The sequence below is a fragment of the Sycon ciliatum genome, chromosome 7 (genome assembly GCF_964019385.1).
Source record: "Sycon ciliatum chromosome 7, ocSycCili1.1, whole genome shotgun sequence".
NCBI lineage: Eukaryota > Metazoa > Porifera > Calcarea > Leucosolenida > Sycettidae > Sycon > Sycon ciliatum.
Genome location: NC_088649.1, coordinates 5,083,113 through 5,110,867, shown reverse-complemented (window position 1 = coordinate 5,110,867; position 27,755 = coordinate 5,083,113). Strand labels below are relative to the sequence as shown.

The 27,755-nt window shown below is 47.6% G+C and overlaps 1 protein-coding gene across 1 annotated transcript; it reads left to right on the top strand.

Annotated features, from left to right (window-relative positions):
* Positions 1 to 6: 6 nt before the first annotated feature.
* LOC135820807 (VPS35 endosomal protein-sorting factor-like) lies at positions 7 to 26,968 on the top strand. Its single transcript, XM_065333852.1, has 15 exons — positions 7 to 63; positions 471 to 551; positions 1,102 to 1,165; positions 1,724 to 1,822; positions 2,533 to 2,610; positions 3,261 to 3,375; positions 3,533 to 3,589; positions 17,236 to 17,318; positions 17,758 to 17,825; positions 18,747 to 18,816; positions 19,422 to 19,449; positions 20,131 to 20,252; positions 21,232 to 21,275; positions 23,073 to 23,175; positions 25,914 to 26,968. The coding sequence occupies exons 2-15, from the start codon at positions 514 to 516 to the stop codon at positions 26,001 to 26,003; spliced, it is 1,059 nt and encodes a 352-aa protein (XP_065189924.1). The 5' UTR covers positions 7 to 63; positions 471 to 513; the 3' UTR covers positions 26,004 to 26,968.
* The last annotated feature ends 787 nt before the right edge of the window (positions 26,969 to 27,755 follow it).

Genomic DNA, 27,755 nt, shown 5'->3' with positions numbered 1-27,755 from the left:
CGTCTTCCAGCGCGATGCTGTCAAGGTGGATGTGTGCAAGGTGGTCGTCGAAGCTTTCATCCGGTCAGTACATAACACTAGAGTCTGGTCGTGTCGGTGTCAGACGGTCCCAGCATTCTTCTTTGAAATTCAGTCTAGCCGGCACCGTTTTGATCCTTTTTTTATAAGAAAGTTGGTTGCTACCAGCACCCAAGTTCTGAGTCCAGTGTCTGGTCAACTCGCGGGGAATTTGTTTTTCGAGCAAACAACTGTCTTTTGTTTACTGCATGATTGTACGTCATGACTTTTGATCAGTTTTTTATTGATTGGAATCCTTCCTCAGTATGAACATCTGCCATTCTCCCTTATGACCTCGCTGCAACTCGTCTTCGTCCTGTCGTGCGCCTCTTTTTTCCTGCGCCTGACTCATACGTCAAGCTGATGCTACCTATGTTCTTTCTCTGGCTGTTTTCCCCGCCTGTATCGAACAGGCATCAGGTTGATGCCACATCTGACCCTGTGACCATCAACGGCATGATGTACGTGTGCAAAGTCCTTCATGACTCGATCAAGTGAGTGATACTACAACTCTTGGCTCTGATGGACGGTGCTGTTGATCCATGGTGTTGTACCCCTGTCTCTCTGTCACTCTCTGTATCTGTGTGTGTGTGTGTCTCTCTCTCTCTCTCTCTCTCTCTCTCTCTCTCTCTCTCTCTCTCTCTCTCTCTCTCTCCTCTCTCTCTCTCTCTCTCTCTCTCTCTCTCTCTCTCTCTCTCTCTCTCTCTCTCTCTCCTTTCCCTGCCTCTCTTTCCCTCTCTCTCTCTAGCTTGCTCACTTGCTCACCTAACTGCTCATCCACACACTACCTCACCTGGCCACTCCACCACTCCCTCACCCGTGTGCCCCCCTCCCCCCCCCCCCCCCCCACACACACACACTCATATTCACTTACTCACCCGCCCAGCATGTCTGCCATTGACGCCGTCCCTTCTGTTACTGCTCTCCCCGATTTCCCGGCTGTTACTGCTATTGCTGGTGGTGTCATTGTTGCGGTAGCTGTTACTGCTGCTGCTGCTGCATTGTGTTGATGCTTATCGGCTCACTTCTCCTTGTTTGTTTCAGTGCGCTGAGTCTCCGTGACGAGGAGCGACAGATTTCCAACTACATCGTCAACTTCCTGAGACGGGTACGTGGCACTAGTACTGTAGCTGCAGTTCTACTCTCTCCGATAAGTGCTATTGCTTTGGAATTCCAGTGGATTGTGCTGATGATGCTGATGATGATGATGCTGCTCCTTATAGTGCCACGGTTTGAAATCTTTTATTCTCACGATGGCCTGTGGCCAATAAGAGAAACGGTTGTTGTTGTTGTTGTTGTTGTTGTTGTTGTTGTTGTTGTTGTCTGGGTGACGTACTTTGGAGTAGTACAGTCATTCTAGGTGTGTATGTGGGGGGGGGGGGGGGGGGGGGGGGGGGGCGTGCGGAGCGCGTGTGTGTGTGTGCGTGCGTGCATGCGTGTGTGTGCTCGTGTCAATCAGCTGTGTGATGTAGACCAGGCTAACATTATTGGCGGCCAATTCATCAGCCTTGCAAGCTGTTGAATGGTGTAATCCCAGCACAAGTAAGTTGCTATGTCTAACATAGCTGTTCGCTATCATCGCCTCCGCGATGGGCAGGTCTGAGTTTGAGTGTGCATGCATGCATGCATTTATGGGTCTACACGCATGTGTGCATGTACTATACAGGTCACACACGGTCGCGATCTCGAGGCTCACTTGAACTTCTTGGTGGACGCCAGGGCTGGTTTCGCCAACCTACAGCCTGTCGTTATGTTTCTCGTGCAGGTGAGAAGTGGACTGTCTGCTGTGAAACCGAAAAAATCAGTGTATGTACATAGTATTCTGACCAGCCAGTATTCAACATGTTCGAGTCACTTTGCTCGGCTGCAAATGGGGTCAGTTGGCCGGGTTCTGTTCATGTACAAACGTACATAATTATTATGCTGTCTGTGCACTCAATCTGCGGACTGAACTGTTCCGTCCTTTGTGGACTCGTCAGCCCAGCACAGAGAAAATCCGGCCGACCCTGATAGCAATGGAAAATAGATTTTCCAAAGGAAAAGAAGATGCATTGGTTGCGTTGACCATTAGTACAACCATGATTCCTGGTGTGTGTTGTACGAGAACTTGTTTGAATCTTCCTTCATTGTTATTTTCACTGTCGCATCTTCTTTTCCTTTATTGCAAATTCTCCGTATAAAGAGGTAATCAGCAGCATTCGGCTCTGTATATATTTTTCATCATGAATCTGGTGTCCAATTCACCACCACCACCGTTGCGCTCTGCAGCCGACCACGTGCATTCCCCACAACAGCAACAAGAGGTTCCTTCGGATTGAAAATTCCTTCTGACAGACAGATGTTTCGGTTCTTCCTGTTTTGGAACTGGTGGTTGAACAAAATTTTCAAAGCGAGATTAAAATCATGTGAGTTCGGCGCTGACAGATTTCTCTTTGTCGTATTGGTCCCGTTCTTTACCTATTCTGTCTTGTACAGCGTGTGAACAGTCTGGCTGTCGAGACACATCGCATGGTCAAAGGCAATCATTCCCGGAAGACGTCCGCCTTTGTCCGCGTGAGTACGGCGCTTTCTTTGTATCAGTGTCTGTCCGAGCGCAAAGATTTTCATATACTACTTTATCCCTAGAGAGTAGAGATGTTGTTGGAAAGGTCTTCAGCTCAGGTTGACAGAGTTATGGCAGTTTGTTTTAAAACTCATCTATCAGGAGCGTCGGAACCGGTGCGGCGGGTGCGGCCAAATCTGCACCAAAAATTTGATCCTGTGATTTCTGGAGCAGTGCATTATGGGCTATTTGGGCTCAAGTTTCCTAAAGTGTTCCCGGCTCTCCCGCCTTTTGATGGTCACACCGATGTAGAGTACTTTGAGACACCCCTGTCTATAAGCCACACTGTACAGTATACAATGTGCGGTGTGAGTGGAACACGTATAAAGGCTATGAATATGCATGTGTGTATGTGTTTATGGGGGGGGGGGGGGGGATGCTGTGTGGTGTAGGCCAGGCTAAAATCATTGGCAGTCAATTCATTAGCTTTGCAAACTATTGAATGGTGTAATCCCAGCTCAAGTTGCTATGTCTAACATAGCTGTTCATTATCATCGTTTCAGCAATGGGCACGTGTGTGTATTTGTATGTGTGTGTATTTGTGTGTGTGTGTGTGTGTGCACGTGTGCACGTGTGTGTGTGCGTGTTTGCGCTTGCATAGGCCTGTGCTGCATACACATTCATCACCATACCGGGAGTGACGGACGCCTTCATGAGGCTGAACCTGTATCTACTCTCTGGTCAAGTGGCACTTCTCAACCAAGCCATTACGCAAGGTGAGCAATGAGCCACTGATGGTACTGATGATGATACTGATGCTGTTGATGCTGATGCTGATGCTTCTGCTGCTGCTGTGGTTGTCTCTCCTTTTGCCACTGATGAGCAGGTTGTGCGTGCGTGCGTGCGTGCGTGCGCGTGTGTGTGTGTGTGTAGGTGACTCATTCTTCAAAGCGGCAATCAGCACCCTGTCCGAGATTCCTAAGACACAAGGTATTGAATTCGCCTACATTATACAGTGTTATTTACCAAACAACCCTACTTCTTCTCCTCCTCCTTCTCCTTCTCTTCCTCCCTCCCTCCTTCCCCCCCCCCCCCCCTCTCCTTCTCCTCTCTTCCTTCTCCTCCTCCTCCTTCTCCTCCTCCCTCCTCCCTCCCTCCCTCCCTCCTCCTCTTTCTCAGCAATCAGGCCAGATAATCTGGATGACTGACTGGATGTAAGGATGGCAGGGTTAGGGATGTATGGATGACTGACTAGATGTAAGGATGGCAGGGTTAGGGATGTAAGGATGGCAGGGTTAGGGATGTATGGATGACTGACTGGATGTAAGGATGGCAGGGTTAGGGATGTATGGATGATTGACTGGATGTAAGGATGGCAGGGTTAGGGATGTATGGATGACTGACTGGATGTAAGGATGGCAGGGTTAGGGATGTATGGATGCCTGACTGGATGTAAGGATGGCAGGGTTAGGGATGTATGGATGACTGACTGGATGTAAGGATGGCAGGGTTAGGGATGTATGGATGACTGACTGGATGTAAGGATGGCAGGGTTAGGGATGTATGGATGACTGACTGGATGTAAGGATGGCAGGGTTAGGGATGTATGGATGACTGACTGGATGTAAGGATGGCAGGGTTAGGGATGTATGGATGACTGACTGGATGTAAGGATGGCAGGGTTAGGGATGTATGGATGACTGAATGGATGTAAGGATGGCAGGGTTAGGGATGTATGGATGACTGACTGGATGTAAGGATGGCAGGGTTAGGGATGTAAGGATGGCTGACTGGATGTAAGGATGGCAGGGTTAGGGATGTAAGGATGGCTGACTGGATGTAAGGATGGCAGGGTTAGGGATGTAAGGATGGCAGGGTTAGGGATGTATGGATGACTGACTGGATGTAAGGATGGCAGGGTTAGGGATGTATGGATGACTGACTGGATGTAAGGATGGCAGGGTTAGGGATGTATGGATGACTGACTGGATGTAAGGATGGCAGGGTTAGGGGTGTATGGATGACTGACTGGATGTAAGGATGGCAGGGTTAGGGATGTATGGATGACTGACTGGATGTAAGGATGTCAGGGTTAGGGATGTATGGATGTCTGACTGGATGTAAGGATGGCAGGGTTAGGGATGTATGGATGACTGACTGGATGTAAGGATGGCAGGGTTAGGGGTGTATGGATGACTGACTGGATGTAAGGATGGCAGGGTTAGGGATGTATGGATGACTGACTGGATGTAAGGATGGCAGGGTTAGGGATGTATGGATGACTGACTGGATGTAAGGATGGCAGGGTTAGGGATGTATGGATGACTGACTGGATGTAAGGATGGCAGGGTTAGGGATGTATGGATGACTGACTGGATGTAAGGATGGCAGGGTTAGGGATGTATGGATGACTGACTGGATGTAAGGATGGCAGGGTTAGGGATGTATGGATGACTGACTGGATGTAAGGATGGCAGGGTTAGGGATGTATGGATGTCTGACTGGATGTAAGGATGGCAGGGTTAGGGATGTAAGGATGGCTGACTGGATGTAAGGATGGCAGGGTTAGGGATGTAAGGATGGCTGACTGGATGTAGGGATGGCAGGGTTAGGGATGTAAGGATGGCAGGGTTAGGGATGTATGGATGACTGACTGGATGTAAGGATGGCAGGGTTAGGGATGTATGGATGCCTGACTGGATGTAAGGATGGCAGGGTTAGGGATGTATGGATGACTGACTGGATGTAAGGATGGCAGGGTTAGGGATGTATGGATGACTGACTGGATGTAAGGATGGCAGGGTTAGGGATGTATGGATGACTGACTGGATGTAAGGATGGCAGGGTTAGGGATGTATGGATGACTGACTGGATGTAAGGATGGCAGGGTTAGGGATGTATGGATGACTGACTGGATGTAAGGATGGCAGGGTTAGGGATGTATGGATGACTGACTGGATGTAAGGATGGCAGGGTTAGGGATGTATGGATGACTGACTGGATGTAAGGATGGCAGGGTTAGGGATGTATGGATGACTGACTGGATGTAAGGATGGCAGGGTTAGGGATGTATGGATGACTGACTGGATGTAAGGATGGCAGGGTTAGGGATGTATGGATGACTGACTGGATGTAAGGATGGCAGGGTTAGGGATGTATGGATGACTGACTGGATGTAAGGATGGCAGGGTTAGGGATGTATGGATGACTGACTGGATGTAAGGATGGCAGGGTTAGGGATGTATGGATGACTGACTGGATGTAAGGAAGGCAGGGTTAGGGATGTATGGATGACTGACTGGATGTAAGGATGGCAGGGTTAGGGATGTATGGATGTCTGACTGGATGTAAGGATGGCAGGGTTAGGGATGTATGGATGACTGACTGGATGTAAGGATGGCAGGGTTAGGGATGTATGGATGACTGACTGGATGTAAGGATGGCAGGGTTAGGGATGTATGGATGACTGACTGGATGTAAGGATGGCAGGGTTAGGGATGTATGGATGACTGACTGGATGTAAGGATGGCAGGGTTAGGGATGTATGGATGACTGACTGGATGTAAGGATGGCAGGGTTAGGGATGTATGGATGACTGACTGGATGTAAGGATGGCAGGGTTAGGGATGTAGGGATGACTGACTGGATGTAAGGATGGCAGGGTTAGGGATGTATGGATGACTGACTGGATGTAAGGATGGCAGGGTTAGGGATGTATGGATGACTGACTGGATGTAAGGATGGCAGGGTTAGGGATGTATGGATGACTGACTGGATGTAAGGATGGCAGGGTTAGGGATGTAGGGATGTCTGACTGGATGTAAGGATGGCAGGGTTAGGGATGTATGGATGACTGACTGGATGTAAGGATGGCAGGGTTAGGGATGTATGGATGACTGACTGGATGTAAGGATGGCAGGGTTAGGGATGTATGGATGACTGACTGGATGTAAGGATGGCAGGGTTAGGGATGTATGGATGACTGACTGGATGTAAGGATGGCAGGGTTAGGGATGTAGGGATGTCTGACTGGATGTAAGGATGGCAGGGTTAGGGATGTATGGATGACTGACTGGATGTAAGGATGGCAGGGTTAGGGATGTATGAATGACTGACTGGATGTAAGGATGGCAGGGTTAGGGATGTATGGATGACTGACTGGATGTAAGGATGGCAGGGTTAGGGATGTATGGATGTCTGCCTGGATGTAAGGATGGCAGGGTTAGGGATGTATGGATGACTGACTGGATGTAAGGATGGCAGGGTTAGGGATGTATGGATGTCTGACTGGATGTAAGGATGGCAGGGTTAGGGATGTATGGATGACTGACTGGATGTAAGGATGGCAGGGTTAGGGATGTATGGATGACTGACTGGATGTAAGGATGGCAGGGTTAGGGATGTATGGATGACTGACTGGATGTAAGGATGGCAGGGTTAGGGATGTATGGATGACTGACTGGATGTAAGGATGGCAGGGTTAGGGATGTATGGATGACTGACTGGATGTAAGGATGGCAGGGTTAGGGATGTATGGATGTCTGACTGGATGTAAGGATGGCAGGGTTAGGGATGTATGGATGACTGATTGGATGTAAGGATGGCAGGGTTAGGGATGTATGGATGTCTGACTGGATGTAAGGATGGCAGGGTTAGGGATGTATGGATGACTGACTGGATGTAAGGATGGCAGGGTTAGGGATGTATGGATGACTGACTGGATGTAAGGATGGCAGGGTTAGGGATGTATGGATGATTGACTGGATGTAAGGATGGCAGGGTTAGGGATGTATGGATGACTGACTGGATGTAAGGATGGCAGGGTTAGGGATGTATGGATGTCTGACTGGATGTAAGGATGGCAGGGTTAGGGATATATGGATGACTGACTGGATGTAAGGATGGCAGGGTTAGGGATGTATGGATGTCTGACTGGATGTAAGGATGGCAGGGTTAGGGATGTATGGATGACTGACTGGATGTAAGGATGGCAGGGTTAGGGATGTATGGATGACTGACTGGATGTAAGGATGGCAGGGTTAGGGATGTATGGATGACTGACTGGATGTAAGGATGGCAGGGTTAGGGATGTATGGATGACTGACTGGATGTAAGGATGGCAGGGTTAGGGATGTATGGATGACTGACTGGATGTAAGGATGGCAGGGTTAGGGATGTATGGATGACTGACTGGATGTAAGGATGGCAGGGTTAGGGATGTATGGATGACTGACTGGATGTAAGGATGGCAGGGTTAGGGATGTATGGATGACTGACTGGATGTAAGGATGGCAGGGTTAGGGATGTATGGATGACTGACTGGATGTAAGGATGGCAGGGTTAGGGATGTATGGATGTCTGACTGGATGTAAGGATGGCAGGGTTAGGGATGTATGGATGACTGACTGGATGTAAGGATGGCAGGGTTAGGGATGTATGGATGACTGACTGGATGTAAGGATGGCAGGGTTAGGGATGTATGGATGACTGACTGGATGTAAGGATGGCAGGGTTAGGGATGTATGGATGACTGACTGGATGTAAGGATGGCAGGGTTAGGGATGTATGGATGACTGACTGGATGTAAGGATGGCAGGGTTAGGGATGTATGGATGACTGACTGGATGTAAGGATGGCAGGGTTAGGGATGTATGGATGACTGACTGGATGTAAGGATGGCAGGGTTAGGGATGTATGGATGACTGACTGGATGTAAGGATGGCAGGGTTAGGGATGTAGGGATGTCTGACTGGATGTAAGGATGGCAGGGTTAGGGATGTATGGATGACTGGATGGATGTAAGGATGGCAGGGTTAGGGATGTATGGATGACTGACTGGATGTAAGGATGGCAGGGTTAGGGATGTATGGATGACTGACTGGATGTAAGGATGGCAGGGTTAGGGATGTATGGATGACTGACTGGATGTAAGGATGGCAGGGTTAGGGATGTATGGATGACTGACTGGATGTAAGGATGGCAGGGTTAGGGATGTAGGGATGTCTGACTGGATGTAAGGATGGCAGGGTTAGGGATGTATGGATGACTGACTGGATGTAAGGATGGCAGGGTTAGGGATGTATGGATGACTGACTGGATGTAAGGATGGCAGGGTTAGGGATGTATGGATGACTGACTGGATGTAAGGATGGCAGGGTTAGGGATGTATGGATGACTGACTGGATGTAAGGATGGCAGGGTTAGGGATGTATGGATGACTGACTGGATGTAAGGATGGCAGGGTTAGGGATGTATGGATGACTGACTGGATGTAAGGATGGCAGGGTTAGGGATGTATGGATGACTGACTGGATGTAAGGATGGCAGGGTTAGGGATGTATGGATGACTGACTGGATGTAAGGATGGCAGGGTTAGGGATGTATGGATGACTGACTGGATGTAAGGATGGCAGGGTTAGGGATGTATGGGTGACTGACTGGATGTAAGGATGGCAGGGTTAGGGATGTATGGATGACTGACTGGATGTAAGGATGGCAGGGTTAGGGATGTATGGATGTCTGACTGGATGTAAGGATGGCAGGGTTAGGGATGTATGGATGACTGACGGGATGTAAGGATGGCAGGGTTAGGGATGTATGGATGACTGACTGGATGTAAGGATGGCAGGGTTAGGGATGTATGGATGACTGACTGGATGTAAGGATGGCAGGGTTAGGGATGTATGGATGACTGACTGGATGTAAGGATGGCAGGGTTAGGGATGTATGGATGACTGACTGGATGTAAGGATGGCAGGGTTAGGGATGTATGGATGACTGACTGGATGTAAGGATGGCAGGGTTAGGGATGTATGGATGACTGACTGGATGTAAGGATGGCAGGGTTAGGGATGTATGGATGACTGACTGGATGTAAGGATGGCAGGGTTAGGGATGTATGGATGTCTGACTGGATGTAAGGATGGCAGGGTTAGGGATGTATGGATGACTGGATGGATGTAAGGATGGCAGGGTTAGGGATGTATGGATGACTGACTGGATGTAAGGATGGCAGGGTTAGGGATGTATGGATGACTGACTGGATGTAAGGATGGCAGGGTTAGGGATGTATGGATGACTGACTGGATGTAAGGATGGCAGGCGTCAGGCGAAATAGCACGTCATCGTACATTTGAGATCAGCGGGAAGAAGATGACGATGTCCACTAATTTAGTATCTGTGCACACGAATCTGCTGTGTGTGTGCCTCTGTGTGTCAGCTATGATATCATCTTCTGTGGTTCCATGCCTAGCATGTACGTCTGAACCATCCTGCAAAGTTTGAATGACGTAGGTTGAGCGATCGCTCCGCGAAATATACTTTTTGAAATTCTCTTCATAGTATATCTTCCACCATTGAAATTTCGAATTTCTTCAAAAAAAGTGCTGAGAGGGGTGGCTTGCAACCTCGATATGGCTTGTTCCAGGTATGCTTTGGAGCCATCTTCTGTTGAAGTAGTGGCGGGGATCTGCCCTGCAACTGCTACAACAAAAAATGATTCGATCTGAGAAAGGGTGAGACCGCGAATCTCGGTTGAATATTGAGTATTTCAAGCCTTTTCACGACGAAGATGGAGTTCTTTTTGGAGATGGACGTCGCGGCAAAGGACATGGTGTCTGACGTCCGGCGTCTGGTGAAGCCAGGGATCATTTGTCCAGTCAGGTCGGCAGCCTAACCGTCGGTAAGCTTGTGTTTGGATACCGTTCTGCTCGATGTGGTAGATCACAAACAATTTGATATCGCACAAATTGATCTCAGCATCGTGCGTACGGTATTTTATATTCAGAAAATCCCAAAGTGTCTCTGTGTGGTCGTCCTATGCCACGAGAAACTCCAATCAGGCTCCTATGTCCTCTGCCTTCATGATTGAATGTCCACTTCGTTTGAACAACGAACACAACAATCGAGGACGGCTTTGCAATGAAAAATACAGCTATACTGGAGCTGAAAAAAAGAAGAAAAAAACGTGCTCAGGATGAGACTCGAGTACACGCATACTCTCCCAGCAGGTGAAACGCAAATTTTTGTGAAAAATGCGTGACGCCGACTGACCAGTAATTTCGCCTGACGGTTAGGGATGTATGGATGACTGACTGGATGTAAGGATGGCAGGGTTAGGGATGTAGGGATGTCTGACTGGATGTAAGGATGGCAGGGTTAGGGATGTATGGATGACTGACTGGATGTAAGGATGGCAGGGTTAGGGATGTATGGATGACTGACTGGATGTAAGGATGGCAGGGTTAGGGATGTATGGATGACTGACTGGATGTAAGGATGGCAGGGTTAGGGATGTATGGATGACTGACTGGATGTAAGGATGGCAGGGTTAGGGATGTATGGATGACTGCCTGGATGTAAGGATGGCAGGGTTAGGGATGTATGGATGACTGACTGGATGTAAGGATGGCAGGGTTAGGGATGTATGGATGACTGACTGGATGTAAGGATGGCAGGGTTAGGGATGTATGGATGACTGACTGGATGTAAGGATGGCAGGGTTAGGGATGTATGGATGACTGACTGGATGTAAGGATGGCAGGGTTAGGGATGTATGGATGACTGACTGGATGTAAGGATGGCAGGGTTAGGGATGTATGGATGACTGACTGGATGTAAGGATGGCAGGGTTAGGGATGTATGGATGACTGACTGGATGTAAGGATGGCAGGGTTAGGGATGTATGGATGACTGACTGGATGTAAGGATGGCAGGGTTAGGGATGTATGGATGACTGACTGGATGTAAGGATGGCAGGGTTAGGGATGTAGGGATGTCTAACTGGATGTAAGGATGGCAGGGTTAGGGATGTATGGATGACTGACTGGATGTAAGGATGGCAGGGTTAGGGATGTATGGATGACTGACTGGATGTAAGGATGGCAGGGTTAGGGATGTATGGATGACTGACTGGATGTAAGGATGGCAGGGTTAGGGGGGTATGGATGACTGACTGGATGTAAGGATGGCAGGGTTAGGGATGTATGGATGACTGACTGGATGTAAGGATGGCAGGGTTAGGGATGTATGGATGACTGACTGGATGTAAGGATGGCAGGGTTAGGGATGTATGGATGACTGACTGGATGTAAGGATGGCAGGGTTAGGGATGTATGGATGACTGACTGGATGTAAGGATGGCAGGGTTAGGGATGTATGGATGTCTGACTGGATGTAAGGATGGCAGGGTTAGGGATGTATGGATGACTGACGGGATGTAAGGATGGCAGGGTTAGGGATGTATGGATGACTGACTGGATGTAAGGATGGCAGGGTTAGGGATGTATGGATGACTGACTGGATGTAAGGATGGCAGGGTTAGGGATGTATGGATGACTGACTGGATGTAAGGATGGCAGGGTTAGGGATGTATGGATGACTGACTGGATGTAAGGATGGCAGGGTTAGGGATGTATGGATGACTGACTGGATGTAAGGATGGCAGGGTTAGGGATGTATGGATGACTGACTGGATGTAAGGATGGCAGGGTTAGGGATGTATGGATGACTGACTGGATGTAAGGATGGCAGGGTTAGGGATGTATGGATGTCTGACTGGATGTAAGGATGGCAGGGTTAGGGATGTATGGATGACTGGATGGATGTAAGGATGGCAGGGTTAGGGATGTATGGATGACTGACTGGATGTAAGGATGGCAGGGTTAGGGATGTATGGATGACTGACTGGATGTAAGGATGGCAGGGTTAGGGATGTATGGATGACTGACTGGATGTAAGGATGGCAGGCGTCAGGCGAAATAGCACGTCATCGTACATTTGAGATCAGCGGGAAGAAGATGACGATGTCCACTAATTTAGTATCTGTGCACACGAATCTGCTGTGTGTGTGCCTCTGTGTGTCAGCTATGATATCATCTTCTGTGGTTCCATGCCTAGCATGTACGTCTGAACCATCCTGCAAAGTTTGAATGACGTAGGTTGAGCGATCGCTCCGCGAAATATACTTTTTGAAATTCTCTTCATAGTATATCTTCCACCATTGAAATTTCGAATTTCTTCAAAAAAAGTGCTGAGAGGGGTGGCTTGCAACCTCGATATGGCTTGTTCCAGGTATGCTTTGGAGCCATCTTCTGTTGAAGTAGTGGCGGGGATCTGCCCTGCAACTGCTACAACAAAAAATGATTCGATCTGAGAAAGGGTGAGACCGCGAATCTCGGTTGAATATTGAGTATTTCAAGCCTTTTCACGACGAAGATGGAGTTCTTTTTGGAGATGGACGTCGCGGCAAAGGACATGGTGTCTGACGTCCGGCGTCTGGTGAAGCCAGGGATCATTTGTCCAGTCAGGTCGGCAGCCTAACCGTCGGTAAGCTTGTGTTTGGATACCGTTCTGCTCGATGTGGTAGATCACAAACAATTTGATATCGCACAAATTGATCTCAGCATCGTGCGTACGGTATTTTATATTCAGAAAATCCCAAAGTGTCTCTGTGTGGTCGTCCTATGCCACGAGAAACTCCAATCAGGCTCCTATGTCCTCTGCCTTCATGATTGAATGTCCACTTCGTTTGAACAACGAACACAACAATCGAGGACGGCTTTGCAATGAAAAATACAGCTATACTGGAGCTGAAAAAAAGAAGAAAAAAACGTACTCAGGATGAGACTCGAGTACACGCATACTCTCCCAGCAGGTGAAACGCAAATTTTTGTGAAAAATGCGTGACGCCGACTGACCAGTAATTTCGCCTGACGGTTAGGGATGTATGGATGACTGACTGGATGTAAGGATGGCAGGGTTAGGGATGTAGGGATGTCTGACTGGATGTAAGGATGGCAGGGTTAGGGATGTATGGATGACTGACTGGATGTAAGGATGGCAGGGTTAGGGATGTATGGATGACTGACTGGATGTAAGGATGGCAGGGTTAGGGATGTATGGATGACTGACTGGATGTAAGGATGGCAGGGTTAGGGATGTATGGATGACTGACTGGATGTAAGGATGGCAGGGTTAGGGATGTATGGATGACTGCCTGGATGTAAGGATGGCAGGGTTAGGGATGTATGGATGACTGACTGGATGTAAGGATGGCAGGGTTAGGGATGTATGGATGACTGACTGGATGTAAGGATGGCAGGGTTAGGGATGTATGGATGACTGACTGGATGTAAGGATGGCAGGGTTAGGGATGTATGGATGACTGACTGGATGTAAGGATGGCAGGGTTAGGGATGTATGGATGACTGACTGGATGTAAGGATGGCAGGGTTAGGGATGTATGGATGACTGACTGGATGTAAGGATGGCAGGGTTAGGGATGTATGGATGACTGACTGGATGTAAGGATGGCAGGGTTAGGGATGTATGGATGACTGACTGGATGTAAGGATGGCAGGGTTAGGGATGTATGGATGACTGACTGGATGTAAGGATGGCAGGGTTAGGGATGTAGGGATGTCTAACTGGATGTAAGGATGGCAGGGTTAGGGATGTATGGATGACTGACTGGATGTAAGGATGGCAGGGTTAGGGATGTATGGATGACTGACTGGATGTAAGGATGGCAGGGTTAGGGATGTATGGATGACTGACTGGATGTAAGGATGGCAGGGTTAGGGGGGTATGGATGACTGACTGGATGTAAGGATGGCAGGGTTAGGGATGTATGGATGACTGACTGGATGTAAGGATGGCAGGGTTAGGGATGTATGGATGACTGACTGGATGTAAGGATGGCAGGGTTAGGGATGTATGGATGACTGACTGGATGTAAGGATGGCAGCGTTAGGGATGTATGGATGACTGACTGGATGTAAGGATGGCAGGGTTAGGGATGTAGGGATGACTGACTGGATGTAAGGATGGCAGGGTTAGGGGTGTATGGAGGACTGACTGGATGTAAGGATGGCAGGGTTAGGGATGTATGGATGACTGACTGGATGTAAGGATGGCAGGGTTAGGGATGTATGGATGACTGACTAGATGTAAGGATGGCAGGGTTAGGGATGTATGGATGACTGACTGGATGTAAGGATGGCAGGGTTAGGGATGTATGGATGACTGACTGGATGTAAGGATGGCAGGGTTAGGGATGTATGGATGACTGACTGGATGTAAGGATGGCAGGGTTAGGGATGTATGGATGACTGACTGGATGTAAGGATGGCAGGGTTAGGGATGTATGGATGACTGACTGGATGTAAGGATGGCAGGGTTAGGGATGTATGGATGACTGACTGGATGTAAGGATGGCAGGGTTAGGGATGTATGGATGACTGACTGGATGTATGGATGACTGACTGGATGTAAGGATGGCAGGGTTAGGGATGTATGGATGACTGACTGGATGTAAGGATGGCAGGGTTAGGGATGTATGGATGACTGACTGGATGTAAGGATGGCAGGGTTAGGGATGTATGGATGACTGACTGGATGTAAGGATGGCAGGGTTAGGGATGTATGGATGACTGACTGGATGTAAGGATGGCAGGGTTAGGGATGTATGGATGACTGACTGGATGTAAGGATGGCAGGGTTAGGGATGTATGGATGACTGACTGGATGTAAGGATGGCAGGGTTAGGGATGTATGGATGACTGACTGGATGTAAGGATGGCAGGGTTAGGGATGTATGGATGACTGACTGGATGTAAGGATGGCAGGGTTAGGGATGTATGGATGACTGACTGGATGTAAGGATGGCAGGGTTAGGGATGTATGGATGACTGACTGGATGTAAGGATGGCAGGGTTAGGGATGTATGGATGACTGACTGGATGTAAGGATGGCAGGGTTAGGGATGTATGGATGACTGACTGGATGTAAGGATGGCAGGGTTAGGGATGTATGGATGACTGACTGGATGTAAGGATGGCAGGGTTAGGGATGTATGGATGACTGACTGGATGTAAGGATGGCAGGGTTAGGGATGTATGGATGTCTGACTGGATGTAAGGATGGCAGGGTTAGGGATGTATGGATGACTGACTGGATGTAAGGATGGCAGGGTTAGGGATGTATGGATGACTGACTGGATGTAAGGATGGCAGGGTTAGGGATGTATGGATGACTGACTGGATGTAAGGATGGCAGGGTTAGGGATGTCTGGATGACTGACTGGATGTAAGGATGGCAGGGTTAGGGATGTCTGGATGACTGACTGGATGTAAGGATGGCAGGGTTAGGGATGTATGGATGACTGACTGGATGTAAGGATGGCAGGGTTAGGGATGTATGGATGTCTGACTGGATGTAAGGATGGCAGGGTTAGGGATGTATGGATGTCTGACTGGATGTAAGGATGGCAGGGTTAGGGATGTATGGATGTCTGACTGGATGTAAGGATGGCAGGGTTAGGGATGTATGGATGACTGACTGGATGTAAGGGTGGCAGGGTTAGGGATGTATGGATGTCTGACTGGATGTAAGGATGGCAGGGTTAGGGATGTCTGTTCTCCTGTAAACTAATGTACAGTAGAACCTGTGACTAACAACCACCCCTTGGTTCCAGAGAAAGCGGTCTTTAGTGGCAGGTGGTCCTTCGTTAGAGGTTTGCGCCGCACAACCATTATATGAATGTGAGACCGTCCGTGCCTGGCAAAGTGGTCTGTAGTACCAGGCTAGTTGCTAGTCACGGTGGTCTTTAGTTTTTTGAATTCTTCATTCTCAAGATGGCACCATCGCCAATAAGAGATACATTTATGAGAAGGTGTTAGTTACAGGTTTTACTCTACATGTATATGTACCGTACTGGCAATATATGTTGCCGCGTAACGCGTAACGCAGGGGGGTGCGGCGTAACGCGCGACCAGGCTAGTGCGACACATTTTCGTTGAGTTCGTAACGCGCGTCCGGCGGGGTGCGGCGATCTTTTCATTGCAGTTTGCACTGCAAAAAAAAGGCTGAAAACTGTGAAAGCACGTGTACCGCGTGGTGAAAAGTAGTTTTTGGAGGAAGCGCTCTTCCCCTATGTCACTTTCCTTTAAAAAAATTGATGATCTTTTTGTGAACAGATCACTCTGATAGTTAAAATATACAGTCTTCTATTGATATCGTTGTCGCCCTTTGCCGTCGGGTTTGTAACAGTTGGATAGCAACTGAATTTCTGTGCCTTCAATGTGGATGAAAAGAAAAAATGATGCGGCACAAGCAAAAAAATGATGGGGCAATAGCAAAAAGTGATGCGGCAATAGCAAAAAAAGGACTGCGGCAATATAGAAACCTGTGTAACGGCTCCTGTGCGACTTTGCATGTAACGCCCTGCGTGCGGCAAACATGTGCCAATGTAACGCTTCATGGCCTCACTGCGGCAACATATATTGCCAGTACGGTATATGTTTCAGTGGTAATATTACTACTCTTTTCAGTGGTAATATTACTACTCTTTTCAGTCTTTTGTCACTTTTGTTAAAAAATAGTGATGTCATATGCCATAATCTGTGGCATTTCCCCATCAAAAGGTATGTGGGATTTTTTTGGAAGAATTTGTAGCCAAGAGACCGTTTTTGAGTAGTGGTGTATAGCTGTGTGAAAATGTACGTGATTCGGAGTTACGGACGTTTCAAAGTTACTCGCGGTGCGCGGTCCCTAACCACCCGGATAAACGAGGTATGGATTTTTCTACATGAACTTGTTACCCTGTGTGCTCATTGTCTCTCCTTTTATCCATCCAGAAATTGACAGCGTTCAGCGCAGTACAGAGCCGTGGGTCTTAGCATATGTCAACCAGTTGCTATCTACGCTTCTTGTCGTGCCGGTACGTCCTGCACTGCTGTTCTGCCTGTCACAAAGCGCTCCTGGCTTCCCATGGTTTCCCTGTGGTATCTCTGCGATTTCTCTGTGGTTTTTCTGCCAGTTCCCCGTGGTTTTCTGTGGTTTGTGGATTCTCTGAAGATTCTCTGTAATTTTCCCACAGTTTTTTTTCTGTTTGTGTATTCTCTGTGGATTCGCTGCAATTTCCCCACGGTTTTTTCTGTGGTTTATGGATTCTCTGAAGATTCTCTGTAACTTCCCGATGGATTTTCTGTGCTTTGTGCATTCTCTGATGATTCTCTGCAGTATCTTTGAGTAAGTTTAGTAGTTTAGTTTGATAGACTTTGTGTGAAAAATATTTCTTTCGAACTTTCTGGACACTTGCTGCTGCTGTTTCGATATCGGGTCTCCTTCTGCTGTTGTTGCTGTTGCTCCGTGTGTAGGATCATCCAGAGCGTGAGCCATTGTGGATTCTCCGGGGCCTGATGAATGTCGTGCGGGAATACGCATGGTGAGTTGGACCTGCCAACACTCGGCTGCGAAATGATGCAAGGCGCAAACTTGAGTGACGCGATTGGATTAGACCGTATCAATTTGAGTGAAATGTGTTGGGCAAAACAGCAATAGTATCTATGTGTGGGTGTATCTGTGTGTGTGTGTGTGTGTGTGTGTGTGTGTGTGTGTGTGTGTGTGTGTGTGTGTGTGTGTGTGTGTGTGTGTGTGTGTCCCATATGGTGCAGTGGTATGTGCAGCGATTTCCAATCGATATGTTGCGGGTTCGATTCCCGACAATTATGGTCACACACGTCTTTCTTCTCTTTCTCAGACTCTTCCTGACTTTTCTTTCATTCTTCTGGGTGGTTACCGACAGCCAGTGCATGCCGGAGTATGTGGTGTGATGTGTGTGCGGGAAAAAAAAAGAAGTAAAAAAAAGACCAAAAAGTAGGGATTCACTGGCCAGAAAAAGCCACTTCATAGCTGTGTGGTGTAGACCAGGCTGAATAGTGGCGGCCAATTCTTCAGCCTTGCAAGCTGTTGAATGGTGCAATCCCAGCTCAAGTTGCTATGGCTTCTGCTGTAGCATCGCTATCATCGCCTCCGGCGATGGGCGTCCAATGGTCCAATGGTGTGTGTGTGTGCGTGTGTGTGTGTGTGTGTGTGTGTGTGTGTGTGTGTGTGCACATGCGCGCACGTGTGTGTGTGTGTGTGTGTTTGTGTGTGTGTGTTTGTGTGTGTGTGTTTGTGTGTGTGTGTGTTTGTGTGTGTGTGTTTGTGTGTGTGTGTGTTTGTGTGTGTGTTTGTGTGTGTGTGTTTGTGTGTGTGTTTGTGTGGGTGTGTTTGTGTGTGTGTTTGTGTGGGTGTGTGGGTGGGTGTGTGTGTTTGTATGGGTGTGGGTGTGTATATGTGCACTTCCATTATACCATCTTGACAGGGACGAGCAATCCGACGCCAAGGCTCAAATCTCCCTCAACATCTTGTCACTGTTGTGTGCAGCTAGTCAGGTAAGTCAGTGTGGTTGCTATCCTTTCTGTGTGCTGAAAGGCAGGTAAGTCAGTGTGGTTGCTATCCTTTCTGTATGCTGAAAGGCAGGCACCGTAGAATCTCATTAAAAGAGGAACACTGACATGTCAAACTTCCGCAAGTAGTGTTCATGACGGTTTACCTCTGTTATGACAAACCGTAGTAATTCCGTTGGTCCGTTTGTGTGTGTCAAAAGAGGTTTGACTGTATGTTTGAGACTACTCATGATCAACAGCTAATGCACCGGGGAGTCACAGCGTGTAGTAAGACGACACAAGACCGTACTACAGTAAAACCATGTGTGAGTTTCAACTCCATATATGAACGTTCTACCTGAGTCGTACTCACTGCACGTTGCGATGGTGATTAGTACTGATTACACCCTCGACCTGCTGACCCCAAGCGTGTCTTGAACCAACTATGCTATAATGCCAGCGGGCATAAATCAGCCCTGCCGCAAACGAGCCTGGAAAGGCTGGAAACTTATGTGATTCAACTTCCACTCCACTGTTTGAATTTGTTTCCTCTGCGTTTGTGTACGCACGTGCACGTGTTTGTGTTTGTACATGTGTGTTTGTTTGACCAGGACGAGTATAGCTACACTATCAAGAAAGGTGAGACATACTGAACACTGGCTCACTTTACAATTGCTCTGAATAAGGATCGGCCATAAATTTCAAAGCCTGTTGTTTGCAGAATCACCACTGACACCTTGAGTACATAAACCCTGCAACTCGGGCAGAATGACTCCGCGCCAAAGTTATTTTGTGAAGGTATCCGTGATTCACCATTGCTACACGACACACCGGTTTGCATCTGGCCATTTTAATGTGTCACCGAGGTAGTTTCTGCTGCGCATTGCTGCTTGTCGTACAGAAGGTGGAAATGCACGCGCATTCGCCTTTATTACCTTCGTGCGACGGTGACTTGGTCATGAACCTTGGCTATGGTATGATGCCATATTATTATCCTGTGAGGCTACTACGCATGATGAGTTATTTGGTATTATTAGGCAGCTCTGGAAAACGGGTTGCGTTCTCATTCCTACTCACTGCAAGCATTGCCCGCCACAGATGAAATTTCTATACGAATGTCCATGTTTGTAATGTGTATGAAGAAATATCGTTTCGCTTTTCGATGTTCGTCTGTGTGCGTGCGCGCTTGTGTGTGTGTGTGTGTGTGTGTATCTGTGTGTCTGTGTGTGCATGCATGTGTGTGTTTGTGTGTCTGTGTGTGTGTATGTGTGCGCGTGTATGCGTGTGTGTGCGTATGCATATTTTGTCTCTTACGGACAGTGGAGAGCAATGACCAGTTGTACGCTGCAGACCGGAAGTTCATCGAGGCACTTTCCGAGATTATCAACGGTGTGATTGACGAATTGTTTGACATCTTGAAGCAGCTTGGCAGTCGTAAAGAGGTGAGTTAGCTTGGCGCTGGCTTCTAAAGTGTGTGCAGGTGTGTGTCTGGGTGTGTGCTCGCACGTTTGTGTGCGTTTGCGTGTGTGTGGGTGTGTGTGTGTCCACGCATGCATGTAAGTGTACGTGCACCAGGTTCGGATTAGGGTACTAGTAAGCAGTGACCGGGAATAAGTATGGATTTCAACCCCCATCGGTATCTTTTTTTAATATACATGTACTTGAATTTTATAGTTGAATATGAAAAAAAATGAATTCCCCTCTCCTGGCCTGGTGCTACCCACAGTCCCACATATCCGGGGATTTCCCCCTTTCCCAGTGGGACCCACCTATCCGGGGATTTCCCCCTCTCCCAGTAGCACCCACTTATCTGGGGGTTCCCTCTCCCAGTGAGACTCATAAGCAGGGATTTCTTCCTCTCCCAATGGGACCTACATGTCCAGGATATTCACAGACTCCTCTCCAGCAAGACCCATATAGCTCGTTTTTCCCCTCTTGGGTGGGACCCTTTGTAGCAGGCGCCTAGGCATTGTACCCTCTCCCAGTGAGACCCACATAGCAGGGACTTCCCCCTCTCCCAGTAGGACCCGCATATCTGGGGTTTCTCTTCTCCCAGTGGGATCCACATAGCTGGGATTTCCCCTCTCTGAGTGGGATCCACATAGCTGGGATTTCCCCTCTCTGAGTGGGATCCACATAGCTGGGATTTCCCCTCTCTGAGTGGGATGTACATAGCTGGGATTTCCCCTCTCTGAGTGAGACGCTTGCAGCAGCGACTGTACCATCTCTCCTTATATGTTGGATCTATTCAGCGATGATTTCCGAGTTTGTGTGTGTGCACGCGTGTGTGTGTGTGTGTGTGTGTGTGTGTGTGTGTGTGCGTGTGTGCGTATGTTCACGTTTGTGCATGTGTTCTTGTGTGTGCACATGTGCACGTGTGTGTGTGCACGTGTGTGTGCACGTGTGCTCTTCTCCTTGCAGACAATCCCGAAACAAGCCGCCCTTGCTTTGCAGCTTGTCAAGATGTAAGTAATAGTGTTACTAGAATACTGTCGGGCGCCGAAGGACGACCAGGCTAGGATTTCCCCATGCACACCATATCAATGTACAGTCAACTTTGCGTATAACGACACTCGGTGGGGCATCAGAAAAGTGTCCTTATTCGCGAAGTCTCCTTACACCCGAAGTCTCACTATATGTTTACAGATAGAATGGACTTTGCTCTGGGCATGGAAATTCTGTCGTTATTCGCGAATTGTCGTTATATCCGCAGTCGTTAATAGCGAAGTTGAGTGTATACCCGGCGACTCAACTGTGCATAGACTGTACTACGCTCATACCTCGTTTAGCCTGACGGTATGAAATGTCCCTAACTCGGAATGACATGAATTTTTATGGGGAAAGGCCATAGATATGGGATATGTGTGATTGGACTCAAGCGGAGAGCCAAGGATGAAATTAGTTAGGTGTAGAACGTCGCTATCGTCGGTCAGTGTCGTGCAATGTTATCGCGTGAGCTGATTGTTTAGCAACTGGTGGTGTTAGTGGACATTATACCGTAACTTGTAGTTCCTTGGTCCTCATTTCTTCTTATTATGAGATATGACGTCACTATTTCCCCAAAGGTGACAAAAAAGTAGTAATATTTCCACAATGACAGTTTTCACCTACGTTTGTACACGTAGCTACTCAATCTGCGGACAGAGCTGCTTCGTCCTTTGTGGACTCTTCAGCGCAGCGCAGAGAAAATGAGGCCGAACCTGAAAGCAATGAAAATACTATTTTCCAAGGCCAGGTTTAGGCCCCTTGCACACTACGTACAAGTAAAAAGTTGCTTTTTAGCGTATGCGTCATTTTCAAGCAAGTCCCGATCAGTTCCATTGCACACTTGAAAAGACATTTTCGTTTTAATAAAATACTCATAAAATTTTCTATGGCAGCTGCCGCCTCACCGGTGCTGCATGGAAATAGTGCGGGAAATTTTAAAAAAATTTAAACTTTTCTCTCCGAGCTTGGTCTGCAGAAATGTTTGTCGAGTGTTGGTGAAATGCTATCACTTCGACATGGATCTGCGACTTCCCATCGAATGCCATGTCCAGGCCAACACTCCTAGCATACAGATTGAGGTCTTCAGCGATCTCTTTCTCCTTCTGTGACCTCTTCTTCATCGTTCCACTTTTCTCCCGCTGGTAGTGTGCCCACAGCTCGATCAACTTCCCCTCCATCTCGTCATTGAACACAGCTTTCGGCATGCTGAACTTCATCTTCTCAAACTAGCTTCAACGCGACAGAAGGAAACAAACAACGTGCAACTACTCAAAACAAGGAACAAATCGAAAGGAAAAAAGAGCTGACGACAAGAGTCAAGAAGTCTCACGGAAGGACAGGTGCAAAGCAAACTACGGTCCAGAAATGCAAATAGAACATAAACGCGCCTTTGTATACCCGTCTGGAGTTTGCTGAATACGTTTGCGCAACATTTTAGGTTTCCCGCGAAAAGGAGACCGTTTGCATGGTAACTTTTACAGGAACGCAACAAAAATGGGATTTTCTATGTAGTGTGCAAGGGGCCTTAAACCATGCCCGAACTTCCCTTGCTAGATTTCTCAAACTGTCAAGTCAGTGAGCTCTGGGTAACACAAACAGCAAAGACGAATGTACACAAGTCTTGATCTGTTTATGTGTTTGATGCTTGCACACATGGATGTGTTTGTGTTTATGTGTTGATATGTTGGATGCTTGCACACATGGATGTGTTTGTGTTTATGTGTGGATGTGTTTGATGCTTGCACACATGGATGTGTATGTGTTTATGCGTGTAGAATGCTTGCACACATGGATGTACGAGATCAAGGCACAGGGCAATTGATCATGAAGTTGTGGAATCTTGCCAGCAAAACCGGCGCAGCTAGCAGGAAAACAATGGTAGGTGACTTGTGCTATGGAGAATGTGCCTTTGTATGTGTTTGAGACAGACAGACAGACAGAGACCGAGAGCGCGTATGTGTGTGTATGTGTGTGTGTGTGTGTATGCGCGTGTGTGCGTGTGTATGTGTGCGCGTGTGTGTGTGTGAAGAAAACCTATAAGCCCATTGCGAAATGTAGAAGGTATGAGTGATGCATGTGAGTGCGCTGGGATCAGCAATATACTGTTCAACACCCCAGACGACCACACCCAGGTGGCTGTGTGGGGTGTTCGTGGCACAAATTACGTCATTGCGCAATGGGCTTACTAGAGCTGTTTGTATGCACAGTGCTACTGTTCTCTGAAATCAGATCACGTGACGTAAGTCTAGTATAGCCTCTCTGCTGGGCCAGTACAGTCAGTGGTGGAAGGTGATTTCTCAGTTTTCTGCTAATGTTTACCTGCGCACACATTGTACTTACAAACAGGTTTCACTAGTGTAAGCCTAGGCTGTGCACGGTGTTAGACGCGGTTAGACGGTGTGTGTATGTGTGTGTGTGTGTGTGTGTGTGTGTGTGTGTGTGTGTGTGTGTGTGTGTGTGTGTTCATTCTCCTGGGTGGTTACCAACAGCCAGTGTATGCCGGAGTATGTGGTGTGGTGTGCACGGCTGTCAAGAAGCGGCAACTTAGAAAGATGGCGTCGGTTCGAGATGGCATGGTAACCGCGCACGTGCCGTGGTACATGGTCCGTGACTTGCTCATGTATGCACGCAAATGCAAGTCACAAACTCTTGCATTTTGGAGAAAATATCTTCGACTCTCTTTGGAGGTTGGCGAGGTTTGCCTAATCTTTACTTGATTGCGATGCCGGTATGTCCTCTCAATAATTAGAACAAAGAGAGCTGATGATCGCTTCATTGCTGAGCAGAAGTAACAATCAACTCTCCTCATGTCCTCAGTGCCAAAGGCAGACGACTGCAATTCCACACCGCTCATTTCACGATGATGGAAACAATAATCGTGTACTAGTACACACTTGGACCATTTGGTCATCCCTGTTCTAGCCGCTAGTCCGTCCAGCAAGCAGATATTGACTATTACGATAAGTACAACTGCGTGAACGAGGGCTCACCCAGCAAATTCAATTCAAGACGTGACTCCAGTCAAGAATTAGGGTCTTTACTCGAGAACTTCACAAATACAGGTCAAGGCACCCCACAAAAACTGATAGATGGCACGAACGAAAGACAAATAGGCTAGACAAAGTGTCCCAAGTGATTGAAAACAGCAGATCTACCAAATAAGACAGCTACATGTGCCTAAACAACGATTCCCATACAGTAGAGAGTAGTATCAGGCAGAATGAAAGCCTTGGAAGTGCACAAATACAGCCACGACCGCCACAAAAATTGGACGACCGCCACAAAAAAATTCTCATTGCTCTGCCTCCTTGAAGGGTGAAAGTTACCAGTTATCCTATAGTGATGTCAGTTTATGCCTGTTGGAACCCCCCACAGCCCGCACGAAATACCTTTCAAATAATTCCAGGATGCAATTGCAGCTCCAGACAGGAGGAAGAAGAACACCGTGAAAAATAACGGCAAAGATGCCCAAACTCTCGGGAAACGGCTGAAGTCTTCCTGAAGATGTTAACATTGAATAGCCATCGATTACCAGCGTGGTTTGGTGACTTTAGAACTGTTTTGAGACTTAGAACGAAGCGATATCTCAAATTTGATGGAATTGTTACCTGTCAAATGCGTGGGCGAGCAGGCCAGCTGACTGGTTATGCATGAACATGCATAAGCATGCATTGATTTTTCATGGTTCACGTGCAGAAAACTAAGTTGCCGCGATCCAAGTGCAGCTAACAGCCGTGTGTGTGTGCGTAAAAAAATGGAAAAATGAAAAATAGGGATTCTCTGGCCAGAAAAAGTCACTTCAAATGTGTGGTGGATACCAGGCTAAAAATAGTGGCGGTCAATTCATCAGCCTTGCAAGCTGTTGAATGGTGTAATCCGAGCACAAGTTGCTATGTCTAACATAGCTGTTCGCTATCATCGCTTCTGCGATGGGCATGTCTGAGGTCTGAGGTGTGTGTGTGTGTGTGTGTGTGTGTGTGTGTGTGTGTGTGTGTGTGTGTGTGTGTGTGTGTGTGTGTGTGTGTGTGTGTGTGTGTGTGTCCCATATGGTGCAGTGGTATGTGCAGCGATTTCCAATCGATAGGTTGCGGGTTCGATTCCCGACGATTATGGTCACACACGTCTTTCTTCTCTTTCTCAGACTCTTCCTGACTTTTCTTTCATTCTCCTGGGTGGTTACCAACAGCCAGTGTATGCCGGAGTATGTGGTGTGGTGTGTGTGTAGAAAAAGAAAAAAAATAGAAAAAATAGAAAAAATGGAAAAATGAAAAATAGGGATTCACTGGCCAGAAAAAGTCACTTCAAACAGCTGTGTGGTGGATACCAGGCTAAAAATAGTGGCGGTCAATTCATCAGCCTTGCAAGCTGTTGAATGGTGTAATCCCAGCACAAGTTGCTATGTCTAACATAGCTGTTCGCTATCATCGCTCCCGCGATGGGCATGTCTGAGGTCTAAAGTCTGAGGTGTGTGTGTGTGTGTGTGTGTGGGTGTGTGTGGGTGGGTGGGTGCGTGTGTGCGTGTGTGTGCGCGCGCGTGTGTGTGCGCGCATGTGTGTGTGCGCTTGCGTGTGTGTGGGTGTGTGTGTGGCCATTTCTGCACATTATTCTGTTCACAGGCACAAACGGCTGAGTATGCCAAGTCGTTGTGCGATCGGACTGGGTACGAGGTCTACGGCAACATCGCAACAAGAATCTCCGTCACCTAGCGGGCATTGCTGCCGTCCGTCCACATCCCACATAGCACTTTTCTCACTCCACCCACAGACACAGTGTTTGTTGTGTGTGGGTGGGTGTGTTGATAGCTAGGTAGTGTTTTTACTCTATTTCTGATTGCAATCAGTAACAGCCAGAGCATCAGCCCAAGGAGACACGGAGTACAGCAGGGCTGAGAACGTGTAGCAGCTAGGTCGTGTGCGGCGTTGCTTGTTTAACGGTACACAGGACACAGCCTGTGTGTGTGTGTGTGTGCGTGCGTGAGTGTGTATGTGTGTGTGTGTGTGTGTGGGTGGTGGGTGTGTGTGTGTGGGTGTGGGTGTGTGTGTGTCTCTCTCTCTCTCTATCTATCTATCTATCTGCCTTTCTCTCTTCCCCTCCGGTTTCAAATCAGATTAATTTCACATGCGTTATTTTTTGATCAATGTTGCTTGTTACCAATGCAAAATTTAGCTTATCTACATGACCTGTGTTCATTTGTTCAAAGTCATTCCGTATCCAAACCAAGTGAAGAAAAGTCATTTTTCCACAATACCCAGAGAACACAGGTCATGCGTATACAGTGTTAGAGTAGCAATATTACTACTTTGTGTGCACAAGCTGCGCTTAGATCCAGTGCGCAGAGGTTATTGTCATGGCTTCGTGTATGTGTGTATGTGTGTGTTTGTGTGTGTGTGTACACGTGTGTGTTTGTGTGCGTGTTTGTTTGTTGCTGGCTCGGCAAACTTCACATGTTTCTAATATCTTATGACGTAATTATGACTCACTGCATGCTGCTGCTGCTGCTGCTGCTGCTGGTGGTATTGTTATTTACTTGTGACCTGGTGCAGTTTGTTATGTTCATTATTTTCGTTATGCTGTTTGGTATGCAATTTCCGCTTTCATGTATCATACAATGTATCTATATCATTGCTACAATCTACTAGCATCTTTGACTGAATACCGTGAACGCCCACTACTACTATAGACGACATCTGTGTGTGTGTGTGTGTTTGTGTCGGTGTGTGTGTGTATGTGTGTGTGTGGGGGGGGGGGGGGGGGTACGTGTGTACTGTCCGGCCATGGACTGTTGAAGTATGAGACGTTTGTGGCGTTTAAAGCCCTGGCCTGTGTGTGTGCACATCGGCTGGCAACATACAATGTACATATGTATAGTGCTGCTCAACGGAATCAAGTACGCACCGGGCGTTGCACATCCATAATTATACCTAATCTTTCTCGTAACTCCGAGTTTCGTGTTGATAAACACTCGTCAGACGTCTGATTCGTGTTTATCAACACGAAACTCGGAGTTACGAGAAAGATTTTTGGTCTCTGTTGTTCTGCAGTACGCTCTGCCCATTTTGAGGTATTGAGCAGGGTGCCATATACATTATTATGGTGTGTGTAGGGCTCCCTGGTATTTAGCACTATTTGCAGCAAGGACTTTTAAAAGACACTCTGTAGGCAGCATCATTGTACATGTACAATGATGTGGATCTACTTCAGTGCATGTACCCATTGTTGTTGTTTTTTGTTTCGTCTTCGTTTTGTCTCCCCTTCTTCCGTAGGTATGTGCATCTGTGCAATGTGATAAAAAAATAAAAAATAAAGCTGTTTTTCCAGCCGCGCGTGCTACCCACAGTCACTGGGAACTAACCCCTTGTGCCTGGCCACAAGTTACACGAGTTAGTTACTTGTGGTCAGGCAAAAGGGGTACATGGTTGCAGCTAATGGGGTTTCTCTGCACTTGTGCCAGTGGTTCA

Coding starts and splice junctions, on each gene's coding strand:
- LOC135820807 (XM_065333852.1), top strand. CDS start 514: ATGATGTACGTGTGCAAAGTCCTTCATGACTCGATCAA. Junction 1,823..2,532: donor TCGTTATGTTTCTCGTGCAG/GTGAGAAGTGGA, acceptor TGTCTTGTACAG/CGTGTGAACAGTCTGGCTGT. Junction 23,176..25,913: donor CAGCTAGCAGGAAAACAATG/GTAGGTGACTTG, acceptor TTCTGTTCACAG/GCACAAACGGCTGAGTATGC.